Below are 16,776 nucleotides of genomic sequence, written 5' to 3' on the forward strand. Positions count from 1 at the left end.
CCCCATAGGTGGGGCAGTTTCGTGCAAATGTTCAGAGTTATTAAAAGTCATTTTTTCTAATGGAAGCAATAATTTTAGAGGATAACTTTTAAAGAGGAAAACTATCTGCAATAGTTCCTTTCCATACTACAATCAACAATTTTGCCATTGCACTAACCAAAGAACAGATATATGGGTTTATCCATTTTTTGCACGAATGTGCCCCACTCTCCCCTACATCGCAATCATTCAGACTTCAGTCGTTCGTTACGAGCGAGCGAGCGCAGCAGGCGAAGCGAAGTCTTTTCAATATAACGGAAAAATCTCAGTATGAGTGGCCCGGCCCCGTCCGGCCCGGCCTGTAACGCTTTTGAGGGGCTTATATCTCAGCAACCACTGGACCGATTGGCCTGCGGTCTTTTTTGCTGGGTAGCCCCATCCCTTCTACCCCGTAATTGACTACTTTTGATACATCTCAGTGACCGTCGTGGCACGTGCCATGTGAAAAGTCAAGGGTGTTCAAGCAGTTTTGCAAAAGAAGTGATTTTGAGAGGCCCATATCTCAGCAGCAGCTAGAGCGATTGTCTTGCGGTAATTTTTATAGGGTAGCTGCATCCCTTCTACCAAAGGTCGGATACTCTTAATCTATGTGAGTGACCCCCACTGCACGTGCAAAATACAAAAAGAAGAGGTGCCAAATTTGTTCCCATTTCAGTAACTCGGTAATTACTGGGGCGATTTCGCTGAAACTTGGCATACAGGTAGGCACCCACCAGGCAATGCATTCCCATGTGTTGCAGGTAGGGTGCTACTGCACGTGCGCACGTGCAGGGGGCGTTTCCAGATCTCGAGAACGGCTGGGCCGATTGCGCTCAAATTTGGTACACGGTTGGGGACCGGCTAGTAGGGTGCCGTGCAAAAGTCATTTTGGACCCCGTTTGCACGTGCGCACGTGCAGAATGCCGCTTCCAGATCTCAGGAACGGCTGGGCCGATTGCGTTCAAATTTGGCACACCGCTAGCGACCGGTTAGAAGGGTGCTTTGCACAAGCCCGTTGGAAGAACCCTCTCGCCCTTCCGCACGTGCAGGGCTCACTATCTCGCTCGCTCGTTCTTCGCCCAAAAGGCGTTTTACTGGTATATGCATTCGAGACACTAATACAAGAAACAAGTACACTAATTCGTGCTACACAATACGCATGACAGTTATATTTGGACGCCTCTGTTGTATTAAGTGTCACTTATAGGTCACTCATAACACGATATTGAGTGGCAGCGCAGAGTTTTGGGAATTCAGTTTTGGTCTATGTTTGTGAACATGTTTGTGAACATAGACCAAAACTGAATTCCCAAAACTCTGCGCTGCCACTCAATATCGTGTTATGAGTGACCTATAAGTGACGCTACATACAACAGAGGCGTCCAAATATAACTGTCATGCGTATTGTGTAGCACGAATTAGTGTACTTGTTTCCTGTATTAGTGTCTCGAATGCATATATTACGAACGACGGAATGATTGCGATGTATTTGTATGTTTTTTTTTATTTTTACTCACTGATGATGGTTACGGAGCGAGCGAAGCGAGCGTAGTCTTTCCTTAGATTAACGGAAATTTCTGAGTACAGGGTGACCCAGCAAAAGCGGGCCCCGTGCTAACTTTTTGCTATAGTTCCTATAATAATTGATCAAATGGGTTTATTTTTCAGGACATGGCAGAAGCAACACCTGACAACTCAAAGAAACCTCATTGGAAGGTAGATCACAGAATATACTGTGTAAAACACTACTACAAGACAAGCTCGTTTAAAAAAAAACTCAGGAGACTTTCTTACATGAGTTTGAATGTCAGAAAGCACCCTCCAAGAGCAGGATTCAGAACTGGGTGGACCACTTTGAGAAGTTTGGAACCGTTGAAAGCCTCAACGCAGCCAGCGAACGTCGTCCAAGCCACTCAGGAGGTACGAACAGGAAGCGCACAGCCGAACTTATCGAGAGTGTGAGAGAGTCAGTACAGCAGAGTCCGAAACGCTCCTTGCGCAAACGAAGTCAGTCTCTCGGTATTTCCCGTGAAACGTGCAGGAGAGTACTTGTTAACGATATGAAGGCTTATCCATACAGGATACAGACAAAACAGACTCTCACTGTCTCAGACAAAGAGAAGAGAAAGGCTATGGCAGTGAAGATGTTGGAGAAAATGGAGGAAAGCCCAGAATTCCTGAAGTTCATCTGGACCTCCGATGAAGCTCACTTTAACCTTGAAGGAAAGGTGAATTCGAAGACAAATGTCTTTTGGGGGACCTCCAAGCCTCAAGAAGTAGCCACCACGCCTCTGCATTCCCCTAGGTGCACGGTATGGGCTGCAATCTCAGCAAGAGGAATCATCGGGCCAATGTTCTTCGAGGAATCTGGAGCGACAGTGACCGTCACCAAAGAACGGTATGTTGAAGTCCTCGAAGCCTTCAAGAGCGAGCTATATGCGCTCTATCCATCGCTTATGAACAGGTTCTGGTTCCAGCAAGATGGAGCAAGCTGTCACACCTCGAAGATGTCCCGAGATTGGCTGAAAAAGAACTTCGGACGTCGTGTGATCAGCCTGAAGACTGATTTTGAGTGGGCGCCCCATAGCCCAGACCTGAGTCCCCCAGACTTCTTCCTCTGGGGCTATCTCAAGGACCGGGTGTACTCAGAGAAGCCCAGGACCATCACCGACCTCAAGGAAGCCATCAGGGAGGAGATGAGAGCCATTCCTCGGTCTGTGTGCAAGGCCGTCATGGACAACTTCGTGCTGCGCCTCAAGAAATGTAACGAGCTAAATGGAGGACATCTCGACCACATGCTCTAGATTGAACAAGGAGAGGTCGGTCGCTTTCGTGTTTTGACATGGTACTTAGAACACAATAAACCAGTTGTGTCCGAAGTTTCATTCAATTCAAACCATTACTTAAAAAATGACGCCTATCGGAAGTTGGGGCCTGCTTTTGCTGGGTCACCCTGTATGAGCGGCCGGCCGGCCGGCCGTGGTCACGCTTTTGCGACGCTTATATCTCAGCAACCACTTGACCGATTTACACGCGGTAATTTTTGTAGGGTAGCTTCATTCCTTCTACCAAGTATTGGACTATTCCCGATGCATGCGGGTGACCCCTTATGCACGTGCCACGTGCAAAACGCAGAGGTGTCACTTTTGCAATTGTTGCAATATCTCGATAACTACTTGGCCGATTGCGCTGAAAGTTGGCATGCAGGTAGGCACCCACTAGACAATGCATATCCATGTGCCAGAGTCAGGGTTGGCATTTTTGCCGGCAAAAACTAGTTTATGCCATTTGCCGGTTTAAACCGGTTTTAACCGGCAAAAAGTGGCAAAAACTGGCAAAAACTAAGAAATATCACAATGCTTTGCTTGGACATGAATTTGAACATGAAGCATTTTAAGGAGAATTCGGTGAAAGCTTTATGCTTTCACACAGAAGTGACATTGACCATTGAAATGCTTCATAACTCAAACATTTTCATGGGCTTTCCATAAGGAGCTAGTAAGATGCCTTTTGGGGTGACAAATGAGCCAGTGCAAGGATGACTGGGTGAGTCCTGCACAATCAGAAGTGTGAAGGGGCATCTGCCACTGATATGCGCACGGCACCGCATGGCACCTTACTTACCGTGGCTGTCTTGCCCCACTCTCCCCTACATGGAAATACGTTCCGTTGTGGATGTCTACCGACATGCATAGACATTTTAAGCAGGGATAAGTAATGAGGCAGCTTTAGAATGTTTAGTGCATCTATATAACTACCAGAAATGCATTTGTACATTTCAAATCCATTCCTAACTAGAAAAGTTGTAGGTTTGGCCATCTGAGTTTTAGCCAGTTTTTGCCAGTTCTTGCCACCAGGGTTTCTGCCAGCCGGTTTAAACCGGTTAAAACCACTGGCAAAAACCAGTTTTTGCCACCCCCTGCCAACCCTGGCCAGAGTTGGGGTGCTGCTGCACGTGCGCACGTGCAGGGGTCGATTCCAGATCTCGAGAACGGCTGGACCGATTGCGCTCAAATTTGGTACATGGTTAGGGACCGGTTAGTAGAGTGCCGTGCAAAAGTCAGTTGGGACCCATTTTGCACGTGCGCACGTGCAGGGTGCCGCTTCCAGATCTCGAGAACGGCTGGGCCGATTGTGCCCAAATTTGGCACGTCGCTAGAGACCGGTTAGTAGGGTGCCGTGCACAAGTTAGTTGGAGGTACCCCATCGCAATTTCGCACGTGCAACTGCAAGGCCCACCCTCTCGCTCGCTCCGTTAGTCGCCCCAAAAGGCGTTATACTTGTGTTAATACACCGAAACCGGTCTGATCATAATGAATTCGATACAGTGCCTAATCTTACAATAACAATTAGAACCTATTGTTGTCGTGTACAAGTTGCAACTTGTTTGAATTGCAAAATTGCAAAATTGCACCAACTAGTTGGTGCAATTTTCGGTGTCAGCTTCCTTCATCATACATGGTCAGTGACCATTGGTCACGTCCACTCGCTACTTCTGATCTGTTATGGTTCATTTTCTGTCATTATCAAACAAAGCAAATAGTCACATGAATGTATTTTTACCTTCATATAAAACATTACAAGACTGGAGGCGACTGTGTATGGACTTAATTACATAAGAAACGAGACGAAAAAGAGCATTGTGAGTTGCAAAAAACGTTGTACTATTGATGACTAAGCTGACTCACATTGACAAAGTCAGTGTACTGTAGACTAAGTGAATGCGGCTGGAAATACAAAGGCCATTTAGCGATGACGTCAGAATGAACAAGTCACAAACACGAGCGGGATGCTCCGACGCCCACTGTGAGGTAGACCACTTAATATTCTGGTAAAAATATTAAAAAACTGGGCTGGACCAAACATTCTTCAGACACAGCACATACAATGGACGAACAGATCCGCTCAGATCCCCAGACAACAAGCGACCGTCCTCTCTATGGAGTGGTGGAGATGCCACCGTAAGACGGCTAGTCGAGTAGTGGCCGATTCCCTCCGTTCCATGCTTCTATCCTCAGGATACAGAAATCCTTCTCCTCCACGCCGCAACCACCCTCCGGGCTGGACAGGCAACTTTATCTCATGCGGGCTGCTCCCTTGGAGCGGCACCGCTGCTCCCGAGGGAGCGCACCCCGTAGCCGGGTGCAGTGAGTGCCTTGGGGCTGGGTGGCCTGTCCTTTGGACGGGCTCAGCCCCGGCGACTCACTAGGGTGCCTGCCCAGACCAATGTCTCCCCCTAAATCCTATCATCCTTCCGGCTCTGAAATGGTCTAATTGGACCGAAAGGGCCTAACCCAACAAAACAAAAAGTGGCCGATTAATCGGTGATGACGTGGTTCGTAACGTCGCTCAGTGAGATTGATGCTAATAGTTAACATAACGGTATTTACCTCATCCTCATTAACATTCGAAACTTTAAATCCAAAAACATGCATATTTATATTTCGGGCACAGCCGCCCTTCAGGACAAAACACAAGATCAAATTCGAACAGTAGAATAGCTGGTGAATGACTGATGTGTCGTTAAATAATAACGATAATGAAAACAGACTACTCAGTGATCGCGAGTGGGTGGTGTCAATGTGTCAAAATGTCTCGACACAGGCCCATGCCGAAGTCAGTTTCCCTGAGGCATGGGTTACAGACATCCAAACACAGCTGTGTCTAACAAGGGGATGCGTCTGCAGTGTCAAACAACTGGCGATCAGACCTGTCACCTAACAGTTGGTAACATCAGCTGACAGCTGTCCACTGCTCAGTGACCTGACAGCCGAGATCGGTCATCCCCGTCTTCACTCGCCGGCGCGGCTGTCGCCGTGCGCCACGTTGACTCACTTTTTTACTCGCTTGGCGCCGATTTTGTAGTCATGCTCGGTGAGCTCGTAGCCCCAGTGGAGCAGCGTCTGACGAACCACCGGCGACACGGCGGGGTTGTCGAACGCACAGCCGCTCCGGACCACCTGTGGAAGGGCAACGTGGCTCGCTGTTAGTAGGGAAGCTAAGCGATCAACTACCCTGCATGACAGCTTACCATTCATATTCACACCACACTAGACCACACAATTACGATTGATATTCGGGCGAATCGTATGAATTCTGGTTGCTAGGCCTGAGGTTACGTTTGTTCTGGCTAGCCCGTCCCCGGCCCGTTTCAGCTCACCTTTCCGATGAGGTTGTTTTTCCAGCGTCCTTTCTCGCCGGCACAGCGGTCCCAGCGGCCAATCTGCCGCTCGTCGTCCTCTGTCCGGCGTCCCTGGTAGAACCTGCCGCAGACGTACACACCACTCAGTCTCCACTTCCAGTCGTCACAGTGGGAAGCCATACAGCTGAGGGTTGTGTTAGGTCGGCAGGGCTGGTGCAGTACCATAGCTGCAGGGTAGCTGTGACACTGGCAGATTGCCTGGTAATAGTTCGGTGCAAAGGCGTCAGCAACGCCTCTTATTACTGGAAATAAAATGTGTTTGCTTTAACTTAGAGTAACACTGGAAGGGATCCTATGAAGACAGATAAATCGTCAGTGACTGACCTGCAGTACCACTGGAACCAGCCGTAGGGGTCCTGTTTGACGATCCATCCCGACTGTTCCCACATCTCCAGGCTGCCGCCGCACTTTTTACCGTACTTGTTCACCGACTCATCATAGATGCTGGACGCCACCTGCCGCTTGATGTTGAGACCCTCCAGCCAGTCCTGCGGCAGTTCCTTCCACACGTCCTTGTATGACTCGCCTGTGAACATACAGCCGTCCAGAGTGGTGAGCGGCCAGACATGAGGGTGTGGGACACGTAACTAGTGCCACCGTCACTGTTCCGACATACGACTGTCGGGACATTCAGGAACATATTTATCAACGCATTCTTTTGAAAGACGACTGTCCATAGTATGATGCATACTCAGCATGAATGGGGGGGGGACTATGCACTATGCATGCACACATACGTACCAGTTACGCCGGATTTGATTGGACGGAAGTACGTCCCACCAAAGCTGCCCGCCTGCAGGACCTCCTTCGGAGTTCGGTTCGGTCTAAACCGGGGATGGTCGGGAAAATCCAGCGTCCCATCTTTCCTTCTCGACACTGTACTGCTTGAAGCAGCGGATTCCTTGCTTTGTTTTGATTCTGGCCCTGCATTTGAATTATCTTTTGATTTTCTCTTAGTGCCTTTCTTCACAGCTCCTTTATCCTCCTTCTGGTTTGGCATGGTTTCTGAGGAGTGAGAAACAAGTCAAATACATGAGTAAAAGCAAATAGAGATACACATGCCTACATTTGTACACACAATGCAATGATTCCACAGTACCGCTATTGACACAGGCCAAGAAAATCCAAGAAAAAAGAACCTTCAATACACATTTCATTGTTGACAGCTTCAGTTCTGGCCTGTAACTTACTGATCAGAATGCATCAATGAAACTTTCTCAATAGCTGGTGCAGGCAGGCTAGGTAGATCATGAGTCTCAGCTATCTGATTTTGCTCTTATCTATTTAGTGAGTTACTTATTTCAAATGTCAATGATGAGAAAACCTGATGTTGCTAAATGTAAAAAGAATAGATATCTTTCCTTAATAAAATTTGACTGATAAAAAATGAAAAAGTGAGTTCAAACTGCAGCATTTGTACCCCTTTCATCCTGCACACTCATAGAATTGAATTGTATAACTGTTCTGCCACATCTGAATAAAGGGAAACAATCTTTGATAACAATAAAGTGTGAAAGTCGCCTTTTGCACCCTGGGCTCAAAGTTGAATAAAAGCCGCACCATATTGTCACAAACCATATATCAAACAAATTAAAGGTAGACTGCCACCTTTTTTCCACAAAACGGTTTTCACTAGAGCTGAGCCACCTATGTCCCAGACTGAAGTCGGTTTTCCGAAATTCGAACCCGTTTGCGAGAAATCGGAGACCAAAGTTCAGTTTGATGCCATTTTTTTAGTCCAAGATAACCGACATCTCTACTGTTTATCGATAACTTTGAAACATGAATTTTCTTATCTTTTGGTAAATATATGTCAAAACTTTGATTGTTTCGAGATCAGAGAAGAATTTTGGAGTGTCAAAATAAAAGTTAAACTTATATATTCAGTAGTTCATTTTTTCCAAAAAAGTGTGGGAAATGGGGTTTAACATGGGCCAGACCCATTCCAAATGAGCCATGATTTTTAAATGTTTTACGAACTTAAATGCAAAATAAATTAAACATGGCCAATTTCTTATGAAATCATATATTAGTAAATCATAAAATACCTTACTTTTTCAAATAAAATGTAATAATCTTATGACCTTGAAGTCTAGTGATGTGTAAACATTGTCGCTAGACATTAACCGATTGATAGTTGTATGATAATCGACAATTTTTTCGCGATTCACGTGATGATACTTTGTCAGGTGAATTCTAAAATTTTGTTTTGTCCAGGCAATAAATCATAGGCCGATCTGAGAAAACTTTTTGAAGGTGGCAGTCTTCCTTTAAAGGAAGACTGCCACCTTCAAATTCCACGATAGATCGACCAAGGCCTAACACCCGACCATTTTTGATTTTGATGAAATCTTGTCTACAGGGTTCTCTTATGCCCTGAAGTCAATGGTGACAACGCCAGACCCCTACGGTCAGCGGTTTAGGAGATATAGCCCCGGGCATTTTGACGAGGTCACTCTGCAGAGTGATTTTTGAAGTGCTATATCTCCTAAAGGAATGAAGGAAATGCATTAAACCTTTGCATTGTTGTGATCGTGGTGAAATGGGCAATTAATTGGCCATCTCGGATTTTCAAAAAAATGATTTTGATTTTTAGCTGTGACGTCATCCATTTTTAAACTTTCTGGCTACCCCCCTAGTACATTAAAATTTGCCATTATTTTTGCTCAGAAATAAAGTTCCGTCAATTTCCTTTCGACTGGGAAAAAACAAAAATGGTAATCTTTCTACAAATATTTTATTTTATTTTTTGAAAATCGCACTACAAACTCTGATTTACAGAATCGGGTTATTAAGCAATATAAGACACATCTGCGAGGACCAGTTACTTCCAAAAAGAGGTTATCTGGGTTTCGGCATATAATACTCTTCTTTTTAACCCGCGCGGGGCTGGGGGGGTAAATTTTACCCCCCCTCGCGAATTTTTGCGATATCTCAAAAACGGCGGCGCGCAGCGCCGCCAAACTTTCAGTACCTTTTCTGACATCAATTTGACACGTTCCCTGAAAATTTGAGCGAAATCCGTCGGAAAATTTTTGAGAAGTTGACGTTTTAGTGACGTCATGTTCGCCATTTTCGCCTCAAAAACGGCAAAAGTTCAAACGCCGCTAACATCTTCATTTTTAAAGGAATCAAGACGTAACAAAAAAGGTTATACGTAATTTTACTTTGTCTATCAAATGGCTATCTCGGTTTTTTGAAAATTTTGGATTTTGGCCTAAATTTAAAAAAACTGACTTTTTTGGGAAAATCATTATAAAATCCAAAATTTTGAGTCTATCGAAAAAACCGGAATATATGTCAGAGAAGTGGTCTATGTGCACCTACATACCAAATTTTAGAAGAATCGGTTCAAAAATGTGGGAGTTATTCAAAATTTTATGACGTCACGACACACAAATTTTTTGAAAAATGACTTTTTTGGAAGTTCTAGACCTCGTACGGAAACAAAAATAGCTCATTCGATTCGCCGTGAAAAACTGCATCAGATAGACACCTTTTTAGGCCTTAACAACCAACTTCAAAATTTGACCTCACTTGACCTGACCTTGACCTGACCTCGACCTGAAATTCATCCAGAGGTGGTCCATATCACTTATTGAGTGTGCCTATTGAATTCTATGAGTAAAACGACCCATAAAACATGTGTCGCACTCGCACATGCCCTTTTCTATATTTTGTTTTTTGGTGACCTGACCTGACCTGACCTGACCTGACCTTGACCTTGACCTCTGAATGATATTGTATGCAACGAGTATTGTCTTGGTAGCCTAAGAACACGTTTTGGGCGATCAGTCTCAGTCCATGACTCCATTCTTCGGCAACTACGGTGCAAGGCCGATACTGTAGAAACGTAGAAACTTGCAATTTGTACCCTTGACCTGACCTTGACCTTGACCTCAAACTTTAAATTAAGTACATGTTTTTAGTAGTTCGTGATGAGAGCTTTCGATTGGCGTTTGAATTTTCCAAATCGGACCATTAGTTCGTGAGATAACAGGGGGGGTAAAATTTACCCCCCCCCAGCCCCGCGCGTTCGGCTGGAGACCCCAGCCCCGCGCGGGTTAACTTCACTTTTGATAACAAAAAAAAAGAACTTTAATATTACTTGCACAGGAGTCAATATAATGGCAAAATTATACATACTTTTGAGCTGCCACAGCTGCCTTGTTTATCAACGTAGCTCAAATGACCAACCGACAGTCGATTTGCAAAGCATATTTACGAACCGACTAATTATAAACGAACAAAATAATTTTGGTAGTTTCAGGAAGGCAAAAGGTGGTGTAATGTGACTAGGTATTTCATCAGCGAATCATCATTTTCAACACTGGATGCAACGTAAATATGCTTTGCAAATCGACTGTCGGTTGGTCATTTGAGCTACGTTGATAAACAAGGCAGCTGTGGCAGCTCAAAAGTATGTATAATTTTGCCATTATATTGACTCCTGTGCAAGTAATATTAAAGTTCTTTTTTTTTGTTATCAAAAGTGAAGTTAAAAAGAAGAGTATTATATGCCGAAACCCAGATTAACCTCTTTTTGGAAGTAACTGGTCCTCGCAGATGTGTCTTATATTGCTTAATAACCCGATTCTGTAAATCAGAGTTTGTAGTGCGATTTTCAAAAAATAAAATAAAATATTTGTAGAAAGATTACCATTTTTGTTTTTTCCCAGTCGAAAGGAAATTGACGGAACTTTATTTCTGAGCAAAAATAATGGCAAATTTTATTGTACTAGGGGGGTAGCCAGAAAGTTTAAAAATTGATGACGTCACAGCTAAAAATCAAAATCATTTTTTTGAAAATCCGAGATGGCCAATTAATTGCCCATTTCACCACGATCACAACGATGCAAAGGTTTAATGCATTTCCTTCATTCCTTTAGGAGATATAGCACTTCAAAAATCACTCTGCAGAGTGACCTCGTCAAAATGACCGGGGCTATATCTCCTAAACCGCTGACCGTAGGGGTCTGGCGTTGTCACCATTGACTTCAGGGCATAAGAGAACCCTGTAGACAAGATTTCATCAAAATCAAAAATGGTCGGGTGTAAATCTGATAAAATTTTGGTCGATCTATCGTGGAATGCCCCCTTAATTCAAGGGCACCCTTAAGGGCACCCTTAATTCAATAAAAGGAAGAACCATTGATCACACCCCACTGACTCGATCGTGAAACAAACAGATTACGTACATTTACAATATTGACTATTTTGATTAGTTGAATTCTAATCGGACCTACTGCTACCAGCAATTCAAAATGTGTTATATAATAGGTACCTCAACCCAAACCATACCGCATATTTACGTCTGGACAACGAGTTGCGTTGGAGAGGCCGGAAATAGTGGCGATTTCAGGACCGCAAGAATGGACCGTCATTGGAATGATTCTTTTTTAAACCGTGCACTGTTTTCGGCCGGAATGTAATAGCTACTACAAAATATTTTGTAATTACGTTTCCACCAAGAATGAATGCCATCAGGGCTAAATCTTTAATACTATTGCATTTTGTCAAGAAGCATATAGTGCTGTTATATTGCAGTTTTAGCGCGTTTGTTACAAAATATGAAGCGAATAAGCGTCAGTGTAATTTTCATCAACAGTGCCAGAAGTTAACTTGAGGGAAAGCTATGCTAATTGCTCTTGTCCATCCACTAAAATTTATTAAATATTTTGCTTAGTGTATTCGAAAAGGAGAGGGAACTATTTCATTTGTGCCTTCATGTCAGAATTGAAGGTGGATCATTAAATTTTCAACGCAGTTTACAAACAAGCATTTGGTCTTTCTCGTTTATAAGCAGTGGCTAAGAAAAGGTTGATCAATCCTGAAATTCAGTCATCGTACCTCAACTTGGCAGCAAGATCCCCCAAGGACAGAGGATATATTGTATACATGTCCTGTAAATCAAAACAAGCATTTAGTCCTTCTCGTATATAGGCAGTGGCTAAGAAAATGTTGATCAATCCTGAAGTTCAGTCATCATACCTCAACTTGGCAGCAAGATCCCCCAAGGACAGAGGATATATTGTAAACCTGTCCTGTTAATCAAAACATTTTTGTGCCTTTAAAGGCTTAAGTTATCTGTGGTGTGTTCGGAGTTAGGCTATATGGCCGTTTTTGTTGTATGTTTATGTGGAGATTGAATATAACTGTGACCCTGTGCTTGTTTGTATACTTACGGTCAAACAGGGAACAGCACATTCACATAACATACTCACCTAGCACCTAACTCATAGCTGTACCCTGCAGGATCTGTACTTGTTCATGTCTCGAACATTAACAAAGCTCTAAAGTAGCTTAGTAATCATTTCCCACATTTTCTGAGCATCTAACATGACATACAGCAGTGCAGAGCAGCTTCAGAGAAGAAACACTTTACATGCAGACTCACACCAGCCACCCAATGAGCCAGTTCCTCAGTGGACTGTTTCCCTGGACACAGCTTGGCAATGTGAGCTAACTTTTGGCAAGTTGAAGGTTAGCAGGTAAGATTGAGTTAGGGTGAGTACCTACCTATAACTGGGTGCTACTGCCATGCAGGTCTTGGGTAGGCTGCAAATATGTGTGATGATTGAGGTTAGGTCAGCTGTCAGGTTAGTCAGGTTCAGGTATGCTCATTGCTCAGGTCACATTTTTATGGACATTTGGCAAATTAAAAAACTAACAATCTGATCTAAGCTAACCTGACTAAACATACACAACTACTGACTATAGGAACTGAGCACCTACCTACTTGTGCCTACATCTCATACCATGTCAAAGTAGAGTTCCTTGGTGGAAGATTACCCTCAGTACTTTTTATCCCAGCCCTGTGAAGAAAACTAATACTTCTAACTAGCTCTGAGTCACTGCTGGCCATCCACAGGAAGAAACACTGAGACTGAGAGCTTTGCCATTGTATATTGGACCAATAATGACTATCACGAATGACTATGAACACATAGTCATACAGTGATGATGATTAACATCAAAATCAACATAAAGTGGATTTAGTGATCCAAGCATTCTCCTCCAGTAGCAATGGAATGATCGCATGTTTCATTTGCCAGACACTGAGTACCTGATGCACATTACAATCTGCATAGCATCTAAGCATAGTAAAACTGCCCAAGTCCATTCATTCTAGATTTTAACTTGATAGTTAGCACTAATTTATTTTGCTGTTGTAAGTTATCATTCAATATTCATACCAATACATCAATATGCGCTCATCAGTCAACATTTTCTGGCATGATCCTGCTCAGCGTGCTCTTCAGTATTGCTCCAAGTCCAAGGTCTGCAATATTATAGCTTGTTTTTGGACAATAAGCTCTTTTAATTTTACTTTTTCTTGCTGATATATGAGCCCGATCAACTTGCGTTTATCAACCAAAATTTCATAACTTGTTCAACTTGATATTGATATTGCTCAGTAGTCAGGACCTCTGTCAGCCTCCTGGATACTTCAGATTGTTTTCAGTCAACATGCTCCTTAAATATGATATAAGTCAATCTTAAGGGATTCAAAACATCCAACAAAACGACGTACAAGAGCAAGAAAACCACCAGATAAACTAAAAAATGGCCTTGGAACAGAGCCAAGTGGTGCTTCATTTGTTTGTTTACAATTATTGTAGTGCTGATGTATTTTTAGGACTCTGAACGTCGGCTTATAAAAAAATGAAACGTTTTTACAAAAGTTGTAAGGCAAGTAATATTTATCTGAAAGAACTAAAATATTCAAAAGCCAAACACTATGAAATACATGAATCGGAACGAAAAAGTAACCCAAAAATCCAGCCTAATAACCGGCTCCTAAAACTGCAACACAATCAGCACTTTTCCCCGCAACTCGTTGTCCAGACGTAAATATGCAACCATACCGGCAAAGCAACAGGCCACATCAACGTTGACACAAGCACAACAACAATGCCTAGTGGTTTCAGTTTGTGATAGTTATGTTATGGAAGGCTCATTGGAATATAATTCAAATTTTCATTTTCATTCTCCAAAAAACAAATAACAAACATCCTAAGCCAAAGCGAAACAGGATTCTACACGGTTTATACCTACGACGACTGGAATTACTGAACCTGAAGATTGAAGCAGCTGCGTCTTTTTTGTCCTAAATTTTTGCTTCCAAATAAAGCTTCCATATTCATCAGTAAAGTATTTTTCAGCGAAAATAGTGGGCAGTAGTAAAGGCGAATCTTGCGATGCAGCATACACTGCAACTGCAGTGTGCAGCTGTTGCACTCTGCAACTTGCAAGTGGAGTGTGTGTGTGTGTACTGTGCACTGTACAATGGAGAGCAGAAGATACTGTTTCAGTCAGTATGATCACTTAACGCTGCACCCGCTTTACTCTCCGTGCAGTCATAGAGCTACATCAGGTTTTTGCTACCTCTAAAACAGTGGCGGCGGAATAGGGGGTGCAGGGGGTGCAGCTGCACCCCCATCGAAGAACATGGGGGTGCAAACATATCTTTTTGCACCCCCAAAATCCGTACAAGGGGCCCGTCGCACCATCCAATACATTTTCTCCTGAAAACCAGTGATCGGGAAACGAACACTGATGTGGAATCATCCGGGATATCCAATTATGGTCAGGAGCGTCCCATGCTAGTCTTTGGGGCCCCCATACCGGCCTAGAAGTGTCCCGAGCCGCGTTTGGTGCTCCACGCGGCATCTGAGGGCCCCCACGACGGCCTCAGAGAGCCCTTTTATGACGATCTCTGAGGGCTCCCACGACGACCTCTGTCCCTTGGGGCCCTACAACGGCCACTTAGGGCCCTCATGAGTCATGACGACCGCTGAGGGTCCCACAGAGATTCCAGGGGCCCCACTGGCCTCTGAGGGCCTCTACGACGGTATCTAAGGGCCCTCGTGACGGCCCTAGACCCAACTCAAGTCTGAGGGCCCATTTGGCTTCAGACGGCCTAGCGACGGCCTCTGAGGGCCCCAACACAGCCAGACTGCAGGGGCTATGCTGGCATCTGAGGGCCCTACCACGGTCTATTGAGGGCCCTAACAACGATGGCCTCTAGCGGTCTTACCAAGGCCTCTGAGAGCCCTGCAAAGGTATCTGAGGGCCCATGAAGACCCTCACTATGGTCAAGGACCCTCATGACGACCTCTGCTGATCCTCTCGAAGGCTTCACAACAACTTCTGAGGACCCCAGGACGGTCCCTGAGGGGCTGAGGGCCCTGTCGACGACCTCTCTGGGCCCTCACGATACTCTCTAAGACCCAACGCAAGCTCCAAAGGCCCACGCTGGCGTCTGAGGGCCCCACGACGGCCTCTGAGGGCCTCGACGCAGGCAGGTTCCAGGGCCATGCTGACCTCTGAGGGCCCTCTTGACGGCTTCTAGGGCCTTACGAAGGCTTCAAGGGCCAACGCTGGCCTCTGAAGAACCCTACGACGGCCTCAGAGGGTCTCAACTCAACGCAGGCAGGTGCCAGGAGACATGCTGGTCTCTGAGGGCCCCACAGAGTAGAGATTCAGAGGATCCAACGACATTTGTGGACCTTACGAAATACGAAGGTCTCCGAGAGCTCACGCAGGCTCCTGGAATTCCACACTGACTCTCAGGCCCCATGTCGGCTTGTTGAGGCACTTTATCTGCTCTTGGTGCCCCGTCGCCGGCCTCTGAGAGTCTCAATGTCTGAACTTATAGGGGCGATGGGCCCTACACCGGCTTTCATGGCCCCTACATCGACTCTTGGGACTCATGACCCAGGAAATGTGGGACTAAGCGGCTTCTAAGAATCCCCATGCTGGTTCTAGTAGCCGCCAGCCGAATATTTGGGAACACACGCGAGCTCCTGGGACCCCGTGCATACCCCAGGGGTCTACCTGCCTCTCAGACCCCACACATACTTTTGGGGCTCCAACGCTTGCCCCCGAAGGCCCCACTGAGACCCCTTCCCTCTACTCAGTCCTCCATACCGGCTCTTTAGGCTAAACATCGGCTCCTGTGGCCTCCATCCCGGCTTTGGAGGGCCTCCATACAGGCTTTTTTGGGGTCCGATGCCGGTTTCTGAGAGCCCTCAAAAGACTTTCGAGCCTATACTGCCTTCTGAAACCTTTCAGCAACTTTCAAGGGACCGATCCTGATCGGAGGGCTCATTCAGTCTGGGGAGTCATGTAGGTCTCTGGAGGAGCCTTTATGTGGTCGGTTTCCAAGGGGCTTCCAAACACGGTCTTCTTGGAACGGTCTCGTAGGGCACTCAATGGTCCACTGCGGATCCAGAAAAGTGGTTTGAGACGCTGCGGGTGGTGGCAAGACTAAAAGATTAACCGATAAACAACTAGCTGCATTTGCTTCTTTATGCTTTCATTATTTGAGATAGGTAGATACACTGCAATTTCAAACCTTTTACACAGCTTGTGTGTATGTGGATAGTTTTCCAAAATCTGCATTTTTCATGAATCAATAATAATCGCTAAAAAAAACTGGGGGGGGGGCCCAAAACTTCCAGAGGGGCCCCTTAGGAAAACTTTGCACCCCCATCCAAAATTACCTTCCGCCGCCACTGCTCTAAAACCGACCAGTGTCATTCACGTTTCCG

The 16,776-nt window shown here is 45.1% G+C and overlaps 1 protein-coding gene across 5 annotated transcripts; it reads right to left on the bottom strand.

Annotated features, from left to right (window-relative positions):
• Positions 1-4,914: 4,914 nt before the first annotated feature.
• LOC122377666 lies at positions 4,915-14,265 on the bottom strand. 5 transcript variants are annotated; one of them, XM_043357972.1, is made up of 5 exons: positions 14,234-14,265; positions 6,962-7,225; positions 6,545-6,746; positions 6,179-6,281; positions 4,915-5,978 (listed from the first exon to the last, which is right to left on the bottom strand). In XM_043357972.1, exons 2-5 carry the CDS (start codon positions 7,218-7,220, stop codon positions 5,850-5,852), a joined length of 693 nt encoding a protein of 230 aa, XP_043213907.1. In that variant the 5' UTR covers positions 7,221-7,225; positions 14,234-14,265; the 3' UTR covers positions 4,915-5,849. The 5 variants fall into 5 exon arrangements, with proteins under 5 accessions (XP_043213907.1, XP_043213909.1, XP_043213910.1 ...); XM_043357974.1 differs by lacking the exon at positions 14,234-14,265 and adding an exon at positions 12,071-12,144; XM_043357975.1 differs by lacking the exon at positions 14,234-14,265 and adding an exon at positions 11,522-11,562.
• Positions 14,266-16,776: the final 2,511 nt, after the last annotated feature.

The sequence above is a fragment of the Amphibalanus amphitrite genome, unplaced genomic scaffold, assembly GCF_019059575.1.
Source record: "Amphibalanus amphitrite isolate SeventyFive unplaced genomic scaffold, NRLGWU_Aamphi_draft 000048F_arrow, whole genome shotgun sequence".
NCBI classification, from domain to species: domain Eukaryota; kingdom Metazoa; phylum Arthropoda; class Thecostraca; order Balanomorpha; family Balanidae; genus Amphibalanus; species Amphibalanus amphitrite.